This window comes from Columba livia, chromosome 2, assembly GCF_036013475.1.
Source record: "Columba livia isolate bColLiv1 breed racing homer chromosome 2, bColLiv1.pat.W.v2, whole genome shotgun sequence".
NCBI classification, from domain to species: Eukaryota; Metazoa; Chordata; class Aves; order Columbiformes; family Columbidae; genus Columba; species Columba livia.
In genome coordinates this window covers 88,760,206-88,782,860 of record NC_088603.1, presented here as the reverse complement: position 1 = coordinate 88,782,860, position 22,655 = coordinate 88,760,206, and the positions used below count along the sequence as shown (strand labels likewise).

The 22,655-nt window shown below is 35.9% G+C and overlaps 1 protein-coding gene across 1 annotated transcript in view; it reads right to left on the bottom strand.

Annotated features, from left to right (window-relative positions):
- The window catches only part of ABCA13 (ATP binding cassette subfamily A member 13), a 181,466-nt gene that overhangs the window by 111,345 nt on the left and 47,466 nt on the right, over positions 1-22,655 (bottom strand). Inside the window, exons 23-29 of the mRNA XM_065053420.1 lie at positions 21,798-21,992; positions 19,617-19,781; positions 14,665-14,842; positions 12,279-12,418; positions 6,721-6,834; positions 5,814-5,904; positions 239-415 (exon numbers count right to left, since the gene is read on the bottom strand). Of these exons, the coding sequence (XP_064909492.1) occupies positions 239-415; positions 5,814-5,904; positions 6,721-6,834; positions 12,279-12,418; positions 14,665-14,842; positions 19,617-19,781; positions 21,798-21,992 (1,060 nt within the window). The remainder of the gene's footprint in view (positions 1-238; positions 416-5,813; positions 5,905-6,720; positions 6,835-12,278; positions 12,419-14,664; positions 14,843-19,616; positions 19,782-21,797; positions 21,993-22,655) is intronic.

Sequence of the window (22,655 nt, the reverse complement as noted above, 5' to 3'; positions counted from 1 at the left end):
TTCATTTGGCAGTTCCACAATTAAAACAACAATATAATTAGTCTTTACAGAATATATAGTAGCATTCAAATACTGTGGAATACCTCTGAGCCAAATGTACTTTATTTTGCCTGTATTATATGTGTTTTAATACATACTTTGAAACTGCGTAAGCTTAACCTACCTTACCAATAAACACAGACAACAACTACAAAACGGGATGTTTTCTGTCAATACATATTTTAAATAAGGTACTTACTAGCCAAAAAATTATTTTGCCGCATGAGTTCATGAGCCTTCTCCTCCAGTTTCTCAACAGAGTCAAAAGGCTGGAAACGGTCGAGTAACACACAGGAAGATATATTTACCACAAGCTGTGACAACAGGTCAATTTGTTTACTTGCTGAGCTGTTAAACATCTCGTTCATCATCGTTTCTAAGATAAGGAAACAAATTAGGTTTCCTTAGTTTTAATGAGCAGAAAGCTATGTTCTCACTTGCACATCCTATAAGAGTAAATACCCCTTTTATTTAAAGAAAGGAAAAACTTATTTTTTTTTTAATAGGAATTTTAGTATGAACTTGTGGTAGTTCACATTCCAGAGGCTTTTACTCAGCTACATTTTACTTCAATTTCAGAGCAGCAAAAATGTAGGAAGTTCTAGCTAATTTCTAGAAACAGATCATGTCCTTGAAGCTATAAGACTTAACATTTCCTTATTTTTCCATAACTTCTCCCACAAATACAAGTGAGTTACTATACTTTGAACATCACAACAGAGATCCATAACTTTCATCTACTAATGTATTGGCCAGTTCTCTCCTTGACACTGCAAAGTTTTGGGCACCTTGTTATATAGGGCACAAGCATTTGGTCTTGAGCCCTATGTTTAAAAAGCATCTGAAAAAAATGCCTACAATCCCTCCATTCTGAATTTGATCTTATCTACAGATGAATGTATACCTTGACCAAAGCCTAGTTTCCAAAAACACTGACCCTTTGTAGGAATTGTTCATTCATTGATGGAGAATGTAGAAATAGTGCTATATCTGTATGTTTGAGAGAACAACCAGAAGGACAGCATGATCTAGAAACAAACTTAACACATTTGGATCTAATGGAAACATCTGAAATTCTCCGGTAAAAAAACAGTGTTATAAAACATCCAGTACAAGTTTCCATCTTAGATTTTTCAAGAGTCTACTTGAAGATATAGGTTTTAAAAAGAATAGGTGATGACCTCACTTGATAACAGTGGTGACAGGCAAACACTGGATCATAGATGTTATTCAGTGTCAGCACAGGAAATATTACAATAGGAAGGCAGATAAGTGGAACGATGTATAGAGCAATTGAGAGAAGGGATACGGTTATCAGTGAGAAACCATGAAGATCACAAAGAGACAAAGTAGAGGAACTGATCGTCTAGAACACAGAAGGCAGGCAACCAATGACAGGGAATTCCTGGGCTGAGAGACAACAGCGCTAAATATAGATACTGTGTCTTATCAACTGCTATCCTTGAGGATGATGACAAAGGAAATACCTAGGATGTTGCTTGTTTCACGTCATTAGAGAGAACAGAATATTCCTAACATTAAGACCAAGTAGTAGGGTTAAGCTTTCACATGTATTTTTATATTTATATATATATATATATGTATCTCTGTGTGTAATTATATGTATATCCGTATATATATATACACACAAAGAAAAAAAAAAAATAAAACACACCAGAGATTTCTTCACCAGCTGATATCTGAAAAACCTTAATTTGACATCAATAATTAACTAAAAAAACCTTCTCTCTTATGAATTAAGCCATTGAATATTTTAGCATACGAAATACCAACTAGCTTGCTCCTTCCTTGGAATACAGCATAGTTAAATGTTTCTGGAAGCAAAACACCATCTTCACAATGTACATGAACTTCTACACTCCAGCATAGAAATAACACATGTATATGAACAGATACAATCCACAGGAAAGTTTTAGAATTGAGATCTACAGAATTGCTTGTCTTGTATTTTTCCCATTTATAAATGTAGCAATTACGAATAAAAAACTCAGCAAATCTGTTTTCACTATTATCTTCCTACTTTGTTACATACCAACTCAATCTTTCATTTAGTTTGTTTAACCTATCATTAAGTAACTGGGAGGAAATATAACCATTTTGTTTATGTCTACTACATAGAAGTGCTATTTAAATAAAAAGTCACAAGAAAAATAAATCGGAATAAACCAGCAATAATGAATTTAGGTCAGAAATTAGGAGAAAGTTCCTACTTAGCAGGTAATTTTGATGGCAGCGGAGCTTTCAGTGATGACACTGGAGCTATTTGTTTCTAGCTTTCTGTGTACACATAAAAGTATTTCATTACAATGAGGGCAGCAGAGGGTAGCATGGAGGAAAGCTGCCTGGTTTTGATTTTGTTTTATTTTGGTTTGACTCTGGTTGTCACATCCCCGGTCATATGTAGCCCCCTGTAAAGCAGATTCCTTGGTAGTGAAAAAACACTTCACATCTGGGAGGAATCACAGAGGAAGGACAGGAGAGAGACTCAGTGACGAAGAATCTTAAAAAAGAACCTACAGCACATCTGCCTTCCAGTGCCCCTTGAGAAGTTTGTAAGGACTGTGCCCAGCAAGGAGCCCACAAGCTCTAGCAGGTCAGGGTTTATATAAAATTGGTTACACTCAGGAAATTATTGCAAATTGCTGGGTCCAAAAGCAGGCATGGAGGAATACAGTTGCCATGTGCATAGAAAGCTAGTTCAGAAAATAAAGGGTTTAAAAAGAAAACCACAAACTTTACTTTGTTTCAGGTGAGTGCAAACTGACACAGTATCCCTGTAAAACCGTTTTAGAAATCGATAACATTGTGAGGTCTTAGAGCATAATAATTTTATAGAGAGGCTGAAAGTGTTCTATATCAATCCACTCTGTGTCCACAACACTTCCCAGCAGGAGCAGCGGGGTGGATAACATGTCACTAAGATTGTTCACCATTTTTATGACATCATAGAGAAGTAAAATAAAAAGAATACAAATGCAGCACCTTGGATTTGAGCATAATTAAAAGTCAGCTTCATACAAGTGTAAATGTAATAAACCAAGGGAATATTTGTTTTAGTTAGAACAAAGAAAAATACATAATCAGACAGGTTAGGTGATTTTAGAAAACTTGAGCTTTGGATGGATATAAACAGATTGAGAGTGGTAAAACCAATAACATATAAAACATAAGAACAGAGGTTTACAGCAACAGCTGCACATTATTATAGACTAATAAAATGAGCAAAAAGGCATAAAGAAAACCAACATAAAAATAAGAGGGCATATCCATTTTTCAAAAAGTAAAATGACAAAGCAAATCTGTAGAAAGAAGTGTAATCAAAGTATAAATGCAGAAGAGTGCTCTAGCACTTTGGACAGATTAGCTTCACAAAGGCATAAATGCTGTTGTGATCTACATCCCATATTGATTTTCACTTTTTGTATTATATTAATTTTATCGACCATATGCAATTAAAATAAAGAAATTCTAGTTTCATGAGCCATTCTACTTAAATGATTTCCTGTATTCACCATCCAAGACTATTAACAATGTATTCCATGTTAGCAAATATCCTGAGCCCTTTTAAAAAGCTATAGCTTGAGAAACACTTGCACAGATTTCTGTGATGGTGTTGTCTGCAACAATAAAGATGGACCTGATAACTCCAGAGATCTTGATACCTGCTTAATGAAATACTGCTTGCCCATAATCTGTCATGTAGTTCCCAGTGATAGATCCAAACTAAATCCATTTATTACTCAATTGATATATTGAGACAGCTACGTTTCCAGCAGGCTTTGCTGAGTAAGAGACTTGCTCCTTCCTCCTTCCTCTGTTTCCAGTTGTGTGATTCTGTGGAGTATTTTTTTTGCTTGCATTGAGATCCAGCTTCACCAAGAGGGGTGAGCTGTGCCTGACCAAGACTAGGCAACAGTTCAGTGGTTAAGTAAATCTTCCTGAGAGATACCGGATTCAACCTTCAGTTCCTCATCTGAGGAGGACTCTGAACACAGTCTTTAAGTTTCTGGATTGAATTCCAGACACCATTTATCCTTTTTCTTAGTGAAAGTGTGCACAGCTAGTCCTAGCCTTCAAACACAGTCTTCAAATCGGGGCCAGTTTCAATTATATCTCACATCCTGTGTACAAAAGAAAACCCAAGAACCTCAGCTCACACCAACCATGACCGCATGAGCTCAGGGCAATAACACAATTTAAGAAATTTAAGAGTGAGAACACACTTCATCATTTACAATCTCAGTGGATTTTGTGCACCTCCTGCTTGGAGGCAGGTTCCAAAATCCAATAAATGTTGCACTTCAGATACATCTATTTGTTTATCTCTAGTCCAAATTCTTTGACAGTAGAACAGACTTAATAATGTGCTGTAAAGTCCACTTTTTTCAGCAATGAGGGCCACACAGACCATTCATGGGAGCATCTGAGAGCTCGTCACTGCCCTCCTCCAACAAATGTCTGGAACAGATTTGCATTTGTCTTAATTATCCTAGCACTCACTGACAATAAACTACACAGATCTGCCCACTCTACGACTATCTTCCTTTAGGAAGCATCCAGCTCCCTTTGGACATCATGTCATACTGTTATTGCATTTTATCCCACTCTTCTCTCTTTCTGTTCCTCAAAATCATGAGCTTTTCTTAAATAACATTAGGCTCTGCTTTGGTATGGACTGTTCCTCCTGGCAGCAACCATTTCTGTTATGCACCAACCCTACTGACAGCAGGACATACCGAATTCTTTTCAATTATCACATTCTTATAAAATCTTTGAGTAAACTAAATTGCCAGCATAACCTTTCCTCCTCCTCAAATCCATGGATATTCAAAATTGCTCATAATAATCCACATCTCCTCCATTATAAACTGTTCCCCTAGGGAAATCTCTGTGGCCATGGAGGATACACTCTGCTCCTGGAAGTCGGGCTGCCAGGGCTCAGTACCAATGCAGAAAGGGTGCAGCCAAGGTTGGCTATGACCCAGGAGATGACTGCTGGGCAGCCCCATGCAGGCACCTGAGCCAGGACCATTCCATTCCCCTCAGAGCTGCACAGAGCTGTGGGTTGGGCCTGCCCTGGGCTCCATCTCCCACAACATCACAGCCTGGCTGTGGGCCTGGCCAAGGACCTGCTGATCTGGGCCCTGACCTTTACCTGTGGGGTGATGTCTGACCGCAGCATCGCCCCCATGGCCCCCAGCCTGGCCATCCCATTCTCTACTGACCTGAGCCCAGCTTCACTGCTCCCTGATTATAACTGTATGTCAAGCTTTTCCAAGGCTCAAGGAGACACAACTAAGCCTTAATAAAAGGAAAAAAAAAATACAGAAAGCTTCTGATTAAACACACTCTATCCAATCTCATTTTCAATTTCTTTCCATTACAGTATACAGATTTCCTTCAAAATTTAGTACAAAAACTTAGTACAACCTAATGGAACTTTAGTTATGGGGTTTACTTCTCCCTTCTCTTCTTTTAAGTACAGCTCCTATGTTCATAACTCTCCTGTAACAGTTTGGCACTTCTAATCTGTTACCAGATTTTTCAAGTCTTTCAACATTTTGAAATGCAAATTATCCAGTCACTCAGAAGAAAAAATACAATTAGAAATATTTGAGACTAACTCAACAACAGAATTCAAAATCTGGTACTTTAGTATCATTTAAGTAGGCAAAACATTCAATTTCAACTGAATGTAGTTCTAAGTTCAAGTCTAATAAAGGTAATCAGTATATGCACTTTTATGTACATACCATATACTTGTATTTCTTTAAAGAGTTTTTCCATGTCAATATCCAAATTACTTTCTATAAAGTGCTTTATGAAATTGCTTTGCAGTGCTTCCTAAAATGGAAAGTGTTAGATGTTACATTAAGTTTATCTTCTCTACAGAAATATAAAATATACATATGCATTCATGTTCAGTTCAGTTACCAAGACTTCCTGCATGACACTGGACAAATCACTTAGCCGCTCCAGATCTTTAGCCTCTTAACAAGTTAACTCCACATATTTCAAATAGAACAGCAGAACATATACTCCCCATTGCTCTACATGTCTGTCCTCCTTTACTGCAAATATTTTAACTGTGCGTCCATTTGAATGTCCTTGCAAGTCTGCTGGGACAGAAACCCACAGATACCCACAACAGCCATGTATGTTTTAATAAGCAAAAACATGGAAAATCTACTTTTTTTTTGGGGGGGATGGGAAAAAAAAAAGGAAAGAACACAAACATGTAGAATGGGAAAAACCCCATTAACAGCAATTCTCTTTTTTTTTTCTTTAAGTCACTATTTGCCACATCAGGTTTTTATCATTTGTATGCATTGTTGGAAAAAGCAAGTGATAAACAAGCAAGAAAACATTTTATTTCCTACAATCTTACATTTGTTTAAAATAAGTGTATAGGGCTTGTAGGTGCACCTACATGTTTAATTTCCCCTATTGCCTGTTAATACTGGGTGCAGTGAGATAACATTGCTTTTTAGTATTTTCACTTCAGAAGTTACTCAGTATCACACTGTAGGCTCATAACCTAAAGCTAACCCACCTCTTTTTCGGCTCTTTTTAAACCTGGAGTATTACATATATAGAAATTCTGTCTAGATCACATAGTAAATAATTTGAAAATAGGAAGCCTCCCCACAGTTCACCAACCTGTAGTCTTGAGACCCTGAGGACATTTCCACTGGTTTTAAAAACCTCGGACATCCTAAGCCATGTCTCAGAATAAGTCTTCAAGTTTTCCACAAATCTAAAAGTGAAATTAGCCTGGGAAAAAGAACACATGGAGACAAATGAAGTAAAAAAAACTGTGCATATCAAATCTTCAGAAATGAGAAAAACTGGCATGCTCCAGATCTTCTGCAACTCCATTCCATTTTGGTAGTCAGAAGTAAGGATATTCATGTTTTCTTTTTTCTACTTAAAAAATGAAAAGTATTTGTTGCAGTCTCTGAGCACCAAGCAATTTTTTTTAAAAAAAGTCTTTCTGCAGCATGTATGTTTCCTACCTGAAGTATCATAAAGCCCTCTTTATTTTATTACGTCTCTTTCATACAGAGTATCATAGAGGTGCTTCAGAAAAATAGGGGGGAAAAAAAGAGACAATTTCAAAGAAAGTCTTTGCAGATCTTCTGGGTCTTTAATTCAAACTGCTTTGATTGAATATATAATAACAGTGAAAGCTGGAAGCATGGTCTGAACAACAAATTCAACTGACCCATCAAAATACTCTCACAGAGGAAGACTTTAGTGTAGCAAAATACTCTCTGTCCCAGTCAAACATAAGATACAATTTCTCTCTTAGCCACTAGCAAACAACCATCTTTTTTTTTTTTTTCCAGGCTGTTTTAAACAGATCACAAGTGTACTCAAGATTATAAAATATTGCAGTATCTTTTTGTTTAAAGTGGTGTTATCAGTCACATAAGTGCATTGAAGATCAATCCAAAATTGTTATTATTGTAGGCACTGTGACATTTCGCAGCAAAATGTGCCTGAAATGAGTTGTAAACTCCCACTTGGGACCACACTTGTTGCAATAATTCCTATTGAAAGTAGACAAATTTTGCCATAGTCTTTTAAGTGCCTTTTACAAAATCCCACTCCTGGCACAACATAGGAAAACAATTTGTGGTGGTTCTTTCTTCCCATTTGTAGCGCATAAGGCCCCAAAGTGACACTTGCAGATGTTTTCCTGAATGAATTTATTCATTTAACTTCTATGAGATGCCCCATTTGACTGTCAAAGGGAGAGTGATCCCAAACGTTAAGCTAAAGGTTGGTGACAAATCAGCTAAACAAGTTCTTCTGTTAACAAGCAACACAGAAACCTCATGGACTGAAATCCCAGGCGTGAATATCAGGATCATGTAACCCCCTGTCCAGGCACAATGGTGACAAGATGAGGGAGACCAGAAAGGCTGCCAGGGTAGCAAACAGCTAAAATGGGAGATTGCTGTTTCCCCAGTACAGAGCAAGCACAGGTCACACTGGAACACAAGATCAAATTCTCAGACATCGTTAGAAGTTGTTATACTAAGCAGCTCATAACACTACTGAGCTCAGGTCTCAGTGCTTCGGGACGTGCTTCTCAACAGTGCAAAAAGATATTTATTTTCTGCCGAAGTCACGGTCAAAGAACTACAGTAACCATAATGTGCTCGTATTCAACCTCCTTATGTAAACAACAACAAAAAAAACACTGCAGAAGCATGGATTTTTGGAAAATATGAACCTTATATAATGCAGAAGCTTATTTGAAAGAAATTAAAAGCAACAAAAGTAGTGTGTGCAGGAGGTACAGAGACTGTTTAAGACAGCATAGAAGAAACTGGATAAAGACATCCACACACACTACACAGCAGGCAGCTATTTGAAAACATTCTTGTAAAAACCTGAAATTACATCCAAATAAGAAAGCAAGACAGACCAGGAAAAAAATGGTTTTGTTTAAATTCTTTTTGCTTCCTCGTTCATCGCAGTAGGCCTTTGGGAAGTGTCTGCATCAGAAGCCTTCTACATGGAGAACACTTTAGAGAATCTGTCTCAAACTGAAGCAGGAGCAAAAAAAAGTTTGTAGAATGTAATAAAATTAACAATAAGTGGTTCCCAGGACAAGATAACATCCAGCCAGCAATTCTAAGACTCAAGGATTAAATAGTTGAAATACTCACTGTAGTGTAAACTCACGATTAAAATTCCCTTGTTATCAGGGAACCAAAAAAATCACAAATGCAATGCTATTCATAAAAAAAGTTGCTGGGTGACTACAGGAGACCAGGCAGCTACAGATGAATCATTCTGAAATATGTATTACACAAATTTTAATTTTGCTATAAGAATAACAGTAAATTACAATCAAGAGAAGTAGTGGGAAAAGATAATAGAAATAAATATCGTTGGGAGACTAAATAGATTTGCCTCAGTTGAATTTGAAAAACAAGCGAGGAAGAGGTTGTTGATTCTGAACATCTCACCACAGGCATTGTGAATACTAGGAGTTTATATAAACTCAAAAACCAAGTGGATATATTATAGCAGTTAAGCCTTGGTAATCCTGACTCTTCAGTTTTTTGAATTTGGGACAGTATTTGGGGAGAATATCACTTTACTGACATGTTCTATAGTTCTTCCCTGTACAGCCTTTGCAGATTACAGTAGAAATCAGAACCTCAGGCAAGTGGAATGCTCAGTCTTGCATGGTAAAACAACTCCTCTGAGCTTGTATGCTAATGACTAGCTGGACTTTGATGTTTAATAGACATTCTCTTCAAGTTCTCTTCTTCCTAATCAATGAAGATCCATTAAAATAAATATTCTTTGTAACACCTAGGCTGGATATTGGCTTTGATTAAAATTAAAGACTTCAATATCAACTACAGTCCTGTCTGGACTGAATATGTCTGAGCCCCTTCCTGATGTAAGAATAAAAAAAAAAATGGGATTTTGAACTTATTGAACTGCTTTTATACTGACATATTTTAACAAGCTGACAAGTCAAGTGTTCTTATGCAAAGCCAGACAGGATATATAAGTTTTAAATAAGAATTTGCTCAACTTAATATAAATTTTTCTAATTATACTAGAGAAAAAGGCAGAAAGCAGAAATTAATGAATTTGCTAGACCAGTTTTCTTCCTTTCATTTCTCAATTGCCTTGCTACATTTATATATATTATATATATATTTCTATATATTGACTGTTCCAATTACAGAAAAATAGCACGAAGGTGTCCTAATGTGATTGCCTGAATATAAGATCAATTCTGAGAATATTTTAAATAAGAAATACTCTCACAAGAACTGCTCATCATTGGCAAAAAGTTCATCTGTGAAAGCAAGGATCAAAGACATCACACGTGGTCCTTGATCTGCTGGACGCTGGTTGCTCTCAGTGAGCACTGCAGCCTGTATATCTGGTCACTGTTATTCTACACATTAGAACTGCTGACTTCTCAGAAGGTAAAACCAGCAACCACACAATTATCGAAGAATGTTCAATTACACAGTCTTGAAACAAAACTGTCCATGCAAAAAACTTAGAATATATCTGTCCTGGTTTTGTTAAAAACATGTTTCTCTTTTAGTGAATTTGCCTGTCATATTAGCTGCATTTTCCTGGAGAACCAGACACATGTTTTGGTAAACATAGCAGTGGAATGCAAACTTATTGATAAGCATGGATGCACATCTTGCAAGAGGGGCGACGTGAAACAAGTGACCAAGAAACTGACCAACGGTGTATAACATTCCATTCACGTGAATACTTCACATAAAAGTGGGAGATCATGAGGATCTCGTCCCTTTTCCCTTTCCTTTTCCCTGCTGCTTATGGCCGACATTAGGAGAGGACCTTGCTAGTCGTCCCTGCAAACTGAGGCCTAGTGACAGACTGAATCCAGCTCCGGTTGGCTGCAGAGTCTAATCCAGGACTTCAGGTGCCGGCTCTGCAGTCGCTGAGACTTTCAAGATTGGTTTTGTATATTTTGTATTATTTTCTCTATTCTTATTAGTAGCATTAGTAAAACATTGCTAATTTTTCCAACTCTCTTCTCTCTGTCCTTCTTTTCCTCCCGATCACCTGTCCTTAGTGGGAAGGGGGGAGAGGGAGGGGCAAAAGGGGGAAGTGGGGGGGGAGAGGAGGTTAACAATACATCTGCCAGGGTTTTATTGTCACCCTGCAATCTTAACCCTCGACAATATCTTAGTATGCAAACATCAATGTTCTTTTTAGCTTTACTCTTATGCTTTTTTATTCTAGTAAATAGCTGCCACATAGTCATATAGTCTAAACGAAATTAGGACTTTTGTTCCAATTTCAGTATATTTGGCAGTGTGAGGGCTACAGAATCATTTTTAGTAGCTGTGTTTGATATACCTGGGTCAATATTTTGCATTTGAATTTTGTTTCTGTTCAACCAATAGCTGATAGCCTTCTGTAATTTAAATAAATAAATAAATAAATAAATAAATAGCTGAAGAAAACTTCTTACCAGTTTCATATTTACACATATAAATACCAAAAGCAGCTTCATTTTTAGCTAAAATTTGAAATTAATTATATTACACTTCAGAGAGATGACTTCTTGCCCAAATTGAGTTAAATTGCTTCAAAATATCAAAACACCGAAACCTTATTTCCGACTCAGAGCAGGCACTATGAAGTTACCTAGTATCTGCCACCTAGTTAGTATGTGCTTTGTGGAATATAAATCAGAATACCACACTATAATCCATTTACATGGAAAATAGTTACCATCACATTTAAAATTACTACATTCTTTTTGTGTGCCACTTACAAGCAGCAATGCTGTTTTCTAGATTTTAGGTTGACCTAAATTACCATTCCTGCAATGAGTAATATTTCCGGATAAAAATCATATACATGCAAGATAAATGCAAAATTTGTTCAGAACTCTGATGTGTACTTAAAATAAGTCATCATCTCTCCTCTTGAAGAAGTGTCTCAAAGCTAATCATGAACAAACATGTCATTGTTGATAATCATGCTCAAGACAGAGTGCCTACCATACCAAAACTTCAGAGAACATCAAACTGTTGAATAATATCAAGTCCTCATCAGCCACACATAGGTCAGCTACTACTGGTCATTTATACCACTGATGTTAAAAAGATAATCAGGAAGGATGCACTGGAAGTTGTGTTTGGGGTTTTTTGTTGTTTGGTTTGGTTTTCTGTTTTGTTTTGTGGTTTTTAATTTGTGGGGATTTTTTGTTGTTTTGATTTGTTTTTTAAAAGCAGCTCAGTGAGTTCCTCAGAATAGGCTTTCTTTCCTAATACATCCTTCCACCACAGTTCCTTGTGCTGTCCCATTAGAGTTGCCATCACAAGAAAATTTTGAGGGCAAAAGCTCACTTGGAATACATATATCCTACACCTTGATACAGCATGATTCACATGGTACTTCTGCTACTGTGCTCTTTTTAATCTTTCTATACGACGCTTAAGGCACTTTGAGTACAATTCTGCTTTTCACACTGAGGTGAAACCACTGTAACAAGTAGGATAAATGTTAAGAGAAATATTAAGCTTAAAGAGGGAACAGGGTGAGAATCCAGGGGTCTGGGTGGATCCAGTTTTCTGAAAGGCAAATATTCAATTGCTTCTACCTACACTGAAAGAAGTAGATCTATAAAACGAAGTACAAAGACAAAAGCAATAAACAGAAACAGAGTTTCTTTTGATACTCACCTTCTCCATCACCAGGTCAATCACGCTGATGTTGGAATTGTACAGTATTTTCCCATGTAGTAAAGGTTTAAGGAAAGTCCATAGCAAAGCCCCATTAGAAGACTGCAAAATCTCCTGGTAAAGCTTCAAGCAAAAAGGAGCTGCAAAAACATTTAAGACAGACAACACAGGTGAGGTTGGATTTTTTTTTTTTTTTTTAATCAAATAAAAGCTTGAGATTTAGCACCGTGCCAAATACCATCCAGTTGTCACTAAGGAATCACTACAGGTCTGTGAACAGAAATTGTTTAACCATAGACTGTGATATTGTTGAGGATGCAGAACTCTAAGCATTAGACAAGAAAAAAAAAAGAACCAGAATCCAAAGAGCGTCTGATGTTTCTAAAAAGCAGCCTGTGAACCCCATCCTAAAAGTTACATTGGTGCATTTTAGAGTGAAGGACACATGTAAAACCTCTTTCCACAAAATCAATGCTGAGGGAAGAGTGAATTTAAAAAAAACAAACCAAACCAAACCAAACAACTAAAAACAAAATGAAACAAAACAAGAAACAACAGAAGCACTCTATACCATTGGTTGTTCTGTAGCTTTCCATGCCTACTTAAGAAAGAAAGGAATACACAAATTCCTTCTCAAATTCAGCCATTTTTATTTTTATAATGTCATAAGGACCTACCAAAAATATAGGAAAAAATTGACATGACACTTAACTTCTTGATTTAAAAAAAACAATAATCAATTCACTTTTCCATCCCTTAACCAAAAAACATTAAATGGGGCTATTAATGCATTAAGGTCTGTGTCCTTCAGAACTAATACCCAAGGAATAGCTTCCAAAATATACCAGTGCAATTGCACTCAAGTAAAAGCAATGAGTTTCCCTTGAGAAACATTTAGATTTTTGTGCACACCTCATGTGTTTTAGGTTGTTGGGGTTTTTTTGTTACTATGAGTGGATTTAGAATTATCCCATTTCCAGGACTGTGAGGAAATACTAAATAATGTCATTAACTCCTCAAGGAACACAAATTATCGTACATAATGGAAAACTAGGCCAAAACCACTTCTGCTGAAAGTTAAACAGGTGTCAGAAATGTATATTTAAGAACACCAGGTCCTTTGCCCAAATTTTTACTTTCTTCAAGGAAACAATCATTACTAAACACAATCATTGCTAAATGACAGCAAAGAATTAAGAGGCTCCAAGCTGGCTAGTCAGAAACGTCAATATGCTAAGAACACAGACTTCCTAGTCTGCATTAGCTGTGATTTTCAGAAAGCATTGGCAAATGTCTGATACACAAAATACATACAAGTTAATCACTGTGAAGGAGTACAAATCAAGTTTATGTGACCTCGTGTAATTTTTTTAATTTTCATTCTCCATTGCCTCATTTACTAAATTTGTAAAATACGGGAAACAGTATTATTTCATTGATCGGAATGCTGGAACTAACTGGTGCTTCAGAAATACGGCAAGATCCTAAGGTAAAAATGCCTTACAAACACTCCAGAGTTGTGACAATATATACAAACAAACAAAAAATCTTTGAGTAACGGTGCTTCTGGCCTAAACAGTGTTAAAAGAGACTAAATTCCAAACAATTTCACTCATCAGTCATTCTGCTAACTCCGTTCTTTGAATAGGAAAGAAAAGCAGAGTTGCCTGGTTAGTTACCCCACACAGGAGTGAGGAGGGTCAGGGCAGAGCTCTGGCTCCTTCTCAAGGGTCCCAGCCAAGCCAGAGTCACTTTATGGCTGTAAAATCTGACAGGTGGTAGAGCCGTGATTCGCAGCCACAGAACCTTCCCTAGTGACACTCCGCCACTGTATTCCACTCTTGCACATGGCCACTGAGGTACTAACAAGGTTATTCACAATATTAATCATGGTAAGTCAAATATATATCGAGGAAAGGGAGCAAAGGTGAATATAACAGCTAAGAGATTTTCTGGGCACTTGACAAGAAGAATAGGAATATCAACTATTAAAAACCTTATTTTATTCAGGGGGCTTGCATATTTTACTTCACAATAATACCACAGCTTTATGTTCACAGAAGAAAGGCACGCAGCAATAAATTCTCAATCTTGTATATCAAAGATATATTTTTAATACCAGGTGCCTTAAAAATTCTAATAAATATGTCTCTAAGACAGGAATATTCTTATTTATGATTTGCAAAGATAGAAAACAAACACAAACACTTGTGTGTCATTCACAATTATCTCATAGCTATAAAACTTCTATGGATGAACCATTGTGCTCAGGATTACAGTGTCAAATGAGATGTCAGCTGGTATATAAATATTTCTATTTAAGAGGTGAAAACTTCTCTAAACTCTGAATGCGTACATACAACTTATGATTTATAGCTTTTCTTACTTGAGTCTTCGGGAATGCCATATTTTGCCATATTGTCCTCCAAGTTTCCTGTGATTCTGGGCATGTCAATGAATAGGTTTGTATTGCTGAAAAATGAAGATTCTTCTTTACACACTGCCTTGATAACAGACTCCAGAGATCCAACAGCTGAACTTCTGAACTGCCCACCTTGTAAGAACTAGGACAAACAAACAGAAATACAGATGAATCAAAGTTTCATTTATTAGCTTCAGAGAGTAGCCCTGGTGTTCTCTCAATATTGGCATCCAACAAGATTGACAAAATTAGACTGTTGAAAGTGCCTACAAGAATGAGGGCCTGCTGTGCTCTTTTCTGTTCTTCTGATCTCCTTTAACATAGGTAGGAAAAAAAAAAAAAAAAGGAACAAATTTTAATTGCCAAGATGCTCGATGAAAAACAGTAGCATAATGTACTACTTTCAAACTTAAAGAATAGGTTAGGCAGAAAAAGATCTAAAAATATAAAGAAAATATCAAGACAACTGCACTACAGATGCCTTTCTTACAATCTCAGTTTTCACCAAGTCTGCTCTGCTGGTAGATTACTCCCATGTCACAAAGACAGCAGAAACAACCAAATCGAATGAATGTTTGCAGTGAAAACAGTTGCTAAGAAGAAAAAAATTATTCACGTGCATGTGCTCTAAAAGCCTATTTTTCAAGTACATCTTTTAAGTTGTTAGGTATGCTTCTAGTTTTTGTCATTTGCTCATGACTAGCATACCTCTAATACAAAGAGCAATCTGACTGCTTTTGTGGCTTGAGCGCCATCATTCAACACATATAAAAACAAATAAACAAAGAAAGAATAAAACAAACAAATAAATAAATAGAACCAGCCTCCACTGTGCAGCTTCATTTTTCAAACAATGTGCTCAGTTGTAGCTGGTGTCTCATGGAAGACTCTAGAGGTGTGCCGTTAGTTCTAAAAGAGGACACAACTGCAAGGCAACATGCTGCTGGAGTGTAACTGGAGGATGCATTGGCCTGCCTGGTACTCAGTACTGTTGCAGGTGCTTTTCAAGAAAAATGTAACTAGACTAATGGATGTCATTTGTAGACTGCATAACTGGCAAATAGAAAAAAGATTGTGATATATCAACAAATCACATTTGACACTGAAATAAATTATCATTTTATCCTTGGATTTTTTTTTTTCAACATAAGAGTCAATTTTCAAAGTAGTATAGCACTTCACATAAAGAATAAATCACAGACAGTTTAGAGATTGTGCTGTTGTAAACAGTTTATCCTGATCAATGCACTTACTGAAGTGCCAGGTGCTTCTTCAGTAATCCTGCAGGAATATTAGAAAGTGTTATTTAAAACTCAGTGTTGGCTGCTCCCAAAAGTCTGACTTTTTGCATATGATTTTAGCATAGAACATATTAAACAAATAATATCCAGATTTCATAACACCATCATCTACAGCCCTTGAACGAATCTGGTGGCATGGACTTTACTGGAGGAATAAGCTTTATTTATGCACAATGCTGAATAAAAGTAGTTTTGAATCCCTATTACGGAGTATTTGCACTAGAAGGATAAATGAGGCTTATTTCAGTCAAAGAGCACAAACTTGCTAATTAATTCTGGTTCCAATCAAAAGAACTTGAAATTCAATTAATTAATATGTATGTGGTGAGCTGCCACCAGCAGACTGAATCTACTTACTGTCTTACAAGTAAAATAAAATATGTTTCCTAAAATTTGGCTTTGGTAAAGCGGGAGAATTGTATAGGATAGATTTTCACAAAAAGTTGTCTTTGATCCAGTTTTTATATAGTAGTTTAAACTAAATGAAGTAGGTCTGTAATCAAGGTTGATGAATTCAGCAAGCAATAACCCATCAACTCAGTCACTCCAAGCGATTCATGAAGAGGAAGGTTGGTACTAAAGATTAAAAGCTATCTGGAACTGAATTCTTAAATGGCGGCAAAAACCTGATAACACTGGGGCATCTGACATAAATGGACAGCTTAAAAAAAAAAACAGTAATAAAAACAAATTCATGTAGAGTAGAAATATCAGCTATTCAACAAAAGAAACCTAAAAGACAAGCCAGATTACAACTTGCATTTAAAACTAAAACAAACTCAGAATCACTACCTTAAGAGAGATTTAAGAAATTCAGTTTTTCTGGAAAACTACAAGGCAGTTGAAAGTAATTCAAAATTTAATGAAACCAAAGGGCTAAAGGAAGCAAATACAGAGAAAAAGATATTCCTATGTTTGAATAGAGCCATAAACAAAATGAAGTCTTTATTGTACTAAAGTTGACAAAATCAGGGTGGAAATGGCAAAATTGCTGACTTAGCTAAATTATTTTTCAGAAGCCTATCAAATTTAGATTAATGAAAGGTAGAAAATTCATCTACACTCCAGAATGAGTGACATAATGCTCCAGGAAATAATAGATATCTCATTGTGATGTTTAATAGGGCAAGATGTGCAATTAATTTTGAAGTGGGGAGCAGTTAAAGACAAAAAGTATGTGAGGAGAAGAATTTAACGCATTATCAAATTACCATTCCAGACCAATGCAATATGTTTATGGGGAAAGGCAAATGCTTCTTCCTGAAAAAGACATATGCTGTCTCTAAACTCAGTGAACTCTAACAACCAACTAATGTTCTTATCCTAGAAAATATTAATCAGCATTAATACAATCACTATGTGAAACTCTGAAATTTGCCTATAATTTAATACCTGAAGGCATTGCAGGAAGAAAAGAAGATCAGAATGTGATATGGCAAGAAACCAACTACCTAATTTAAATTGGATATAAAGGTAACCAGAGCAAAACTATGGCTATGTCACTGATCCTTGATCAAGTAAGAGACAAAAATGTATGGAGCTTACAGAAAAGGTGAATGCAAGATTAATAAAATCATTTTAGTAGGTATAGACATAAATAAACAAAACTACAAAAGTCATCAGCCATAATTGCCCTCAAAGACAGTACATATTTCTTGTCCCCAGCATTTAAGATTAACCTTAACACATCTATTTAACCTATCAAAACATAGGACTATGACTGGCCTTCCACATGCATAATTGACAATTACTTCATTTTCTCTTTCATTATGAGTAATTAATTTTTTTTCAAATCAACTTCAAAATAATTTTTCCAGTTAGAAGTTAATGAAGGACACAATCTGTCTGAGTCTACACTGAAGGTCCACATATTTTTACTTTTAAAAGCTTTCCATACTTTACTTGGTAATCTTCCCAGGTCACTGAACTACAGGGTGTTTCAAAAAGATGGACCCAACTTGAAATAACTACTGCTTTGAAACTGGGTCCATCTTTTTGAAATATCCTGTACTTTGCTGCTGGTATTCATGAAAATAAAAATCCAGAAGGATGGATTCTTTGGGAAATAGAAGAAAATATTTAAGGAGGAAAGTGTATAAGCAATATCTGCACTTCAGTAGCACACTTATTCAGTAGCATAAGTTTTGCCACTATAAAAAAAAGAAGCAAATAAAATAACCAATAATTAAAGATACTACGGGAAAATAAGGGGGGAAAAAAAAGTTAAAGCTGAAAATTGAAGGATATTTAAAAATAAACAACTTTTACTACTCTACAAAATGAAAAAGAGTTAGAGACAGAAGACCCCTTCAAAACATTGAACATCTAATTTATTAACAAAAGAAATAGACACTGAATTTTTAATCCTCCACAAATTATTAGGTGACAAAAACAAACAGCAATACCTCAAGTAAAAAGGAATTAACAAAAATTTCTAAAATAACGACTATGTCAGAAAAGTGACCAAAAAAAAAACAAGGTTACATCTATGTTGTATTATAGGATATTATGTGTTGCCATGGAACAAAGATTAAAACTGTGACCAGATGGCCCTCTGTTGTTCGTTTTGTTCCTTTGCAAATTCTTTTTAAACAAGACCTTGTGAGAGGTTCTTCTGTCAAATAAGCAACTTTGAGATTTACTGCAAAAGAAATACTTCATTTTTCAGAAGGAATGTCTGACACAAACTGAACTAGTTTAAGGAAAGCAGAAAAGATGTAAGCATCTGATGACAGCCACCTTTCATTGTGGCAGCCAAAGAGCTACCCCAGAGAGGCTCAAAACCAAAACTAATATGCACAGAAGAACATTTTACAAAATACCTCTGTCACATAGTTTAGAAGATCTTGAGAAAAATTCATATCAGAGTATTTGAGGCAGTGTTCACTCTAGTCACAAATCAGTTTGCACTGTTTACCATAGGGGGATGTTTTAGAGGTTTGCAATTTTAGAACCAAATTCAATCCTAAGCTTTACACAGAGGACAGCAAATCCAGAAGGTGAGGCCATAGGGGTCAGCATGATTTCTTTATGGAATCGGAGCCTGCTTGGAAACAGAAATCTTTTTTTTCTGATTTAATTCTAGGTCCACCACTGTACTATCTGTTGTGCACACACAATAACCGCCCTTAAAGATGGAACAAAAGAAATGTCTTCACACCTCATGTCAAGCAGAACTATCACACAAAAGTCTTAAGTGACACAAACAGAAACCCCGAGCTGCACGTGCTATTTTGAAATCTTAAAAAAAAAAAATAAAACAGAACTGTTTCTCATAAACAACGTAACAGTCTGCTCATCAAAACAATACACCGTTAGAAGAAAAGCATTGCTATCTCCAAATCACAGATAATACATGCTACATCAGTAGCCTAACACCATGTTGGCTGTGATCTCATAAGTTAATGAAAAAAGAGGTGGCACATCAATAGTCTCAAAATAACTAGAGTATTTGAAAAAGACCAAATGAATCTACCTAGAGTATATGGACTCTCTTCTAAGTTCCCAACTTTCTAGAATACGATTTCTGTTTATGCTTCTCCTTACTAAGCACACACCCCTAATAAAGTACCTCATGGTGGGAATTAAGTTTGCATACTGAAATCATATACATACCTGCTGCAACGCAGAGATGTCAAGCACATCAATATTTTGAATTCCTTGGAGGAACACTGGAAGGTTTTCCATGACATGATTGACTTTATTGAGAAGAGAGCTGATACTAGAAACCACATCCAGTAGTATGTTTAGTATATTGCCTATCTCAGATGGTATCTTAACCTTGGTAAGGAAGGAAAAATCACAAGAATAAATTCCAATTAGAAATAAATTTTAAACTTTCAATAAAACACTCAAAATTATTCCATCTTTTCCAAAACTGATTATACTATGCTCCTGCAAACCATGTTTAACAAAACTCCATTTAGTACAACTCCCCAGTTACTTGCAAATTCAGCTAAAGAAAAATTCTCTGGTAATGTCTGGACTGGCCTATGACAAATCAAGAATTAAAATCCAGAGAATATGTTTATTGTACCTACCAAGCTGAAGAGAGGTCTCTTATCCAAGATGTTAATGGGATCTGCAACATCCAGCCCCCTTGAAATTGAGTGTAAACAATAACTTTTCCTTCAACAGGTTCAAGATGCTCGGTGCAACAGTTTAATATTTTAAAAATAATTCCTAAATTAAATTAAATCTAGCAAGCACTTTGGTTGCTTTAGGAATTAAGTTAGACTACTGACTTTCATCCTATTCCTCTCTTTGCATTTTTCACATACGCTGCATTTTACCTAAAATAATTATGTACATTTCATTCCCTACTTCACTGAAGTTAAATTCGTTATTAGCTGTTTCCACTATAGAAGTTTTGACACTACGAATTTTCTCTCAATTTCCTCTGCTTTTATGGGTTATTTAGATTATATGGTAGTACAAACTGATTCATTGTTTCTTGCCTATGCATAATAATTTAAAATAATATAATCCCATTATATACTTTCAGCTGTTTCCTCTGATCACCTTTTTTTGTCCATCTTTGACTTCCTACTATAATAGTCTGTGTTTGATTTTCCTCTCAGCCTTCAACTGCTTTTACACATTAAAAAAGAAAAATAAATTAAAAAAAAAAAAAAACAAACTTATTCAATTAAAAAAATAGCAAAACTTCTGTAATACTTTAGGATGAGCTGACAACATTTTTATTCTTTTCTAGCAGCATCAGTAGGGTAAAACTAACCTGTCTCATGACAGTCTAGGTAGGATTCAGTACAAATTTCATCAGAATAAGCACTGTTTTTTTTTTCTCTTTTATTTCCTCTCTCCCCCCCTTTATGTTGGCAGATAATTCAGAAAGTAGAAATCTTTTCTTTTCCCTCTGGTATCCAAACCTATCCTGGGAAATTGTCTTGTTTTTTGAAGTGTGTGGCCAACCTGTTTAACTGCACATGCAGCCTCCAGAATATAACCCTGTATCTATAACTTTAGAACAAAATTCTTCCTCCCCATGCTATAAGTGATTTTCAACTGTTTGTACTTAAACATTTTATGTTCTGTCGATAAATTACCCAAAAAGAAAGGAAATAAACACCTTCTATCACAAAACCCATCTAATAGTTTTGCTCTTACAAGTAAAAATGTTATCTCACTGAAAATCCACACTAGACCCCAGATTATCTACAGTTTTACAGAAAATACAGTTTTGCTACAGGTTTCTGTATCCCCTTAATTATGGTTTTGGCACTGTGTTACTCTTGTCAAAGTCATATGACTTGAGTCACATAAAATATAGAGGTTTGCCCTTATAGAGAGACTCAACTTGTAAGCTGGAAAAGCCCCTTCTTGAAGGAACCATCTGAATTGCCAACGTGATTTCTACAACAAAATGTATTCCAGAGTGCTATAAATTTTTCCTCAAAAATAATCTTGTAATTCTTGTAATGTGAGCTCCTATGCTTGTTTTAGTTCCAGTGATGACAGATCAGCCTTCCACACCTACAAATTAAGAACTCACTGATCGCATGAACTGCAAACTCTTCTAAAGATTAATAAAACTGTATCTTCAACCTCCTATGTTTTCTCTAAAGCTTTCATAATTAACTCTTCCCTGATAATTTTCCCAAAGAAGCAAGAAATGGAATACAGTAGCATCTACCAACCCCATTCTTCAACAGTTGTACTCGCTTTGTGGAGCTAAATGAAGACGAAAAAAGCCATACATCCAGTGTTTGACCTGCATGCTTTAGACCACCTTCAAAAGAAAAACATAGGAACTGAAAGCTTTATTTCCCATTTTACCTTGTAAATGATCTGACGCAAGTTCAAGTTCTGTATAATCAGTACAAACATGGTATATAAGTCCAGTGCTGGTAAAGAACATAATTCTTCCGCCACCATAGAAGTTCTACTGTTCTCAGGTAGCTTTAGCAGCAGGCTAAGTACTTCTTCATCACATTTTCCAGTTAAAGCTACCGCAAAGGCACTGTAAAAAAGCTATCATAACATATATGTTAAAAACCTTTCTCCCTGAAATGTATCACCTTCTTTTATAGTCCATAAGGTGAGAATTTGTGTCACAGTAACATGACAATTTGCAGTCATCAACAGACCTGAAATAATGAACTATACAACTCTATATTGCATTTGTATGTTCTTACTTCAAATTCTATGTACATAGAAAGAGATGAAGAATGTTTCTTATACAGATTTACTTGCATTTGTGAACAGGTGAATGATTCATTCTATGAGCATCCATACCATAAGCAAGCATATTTACAATGCTGAATGTATTCATTCTAGGAGATATACACCTTTGTTGCTGAAACACCTAAAGATCAAAATCCAGATGTATGAATCATTAAAATCGAACAATAAAGACCTTCCTTCTTTCAGGGGACACACAACTTTAGCACATAGGGATCTCTATATGGCATCACATTCACTCTGAGCCAGCTCACACTTCTCAGCTTAACACTCCTTTCAAGTGTTGTTATTTAAGAGCAGGTGAGGGGGCAAATGCCTAAGCAGACCTTGCGCGAGACTACAATAGAAGCTCCTTCAATAATGATGACTTGTTTCCTCCTGCAAAAATATCACATCAAAAGATAAATGCTTGCAGTCCAGATATCTCAGGAGTTCTTTGCTACACTTTCTCCT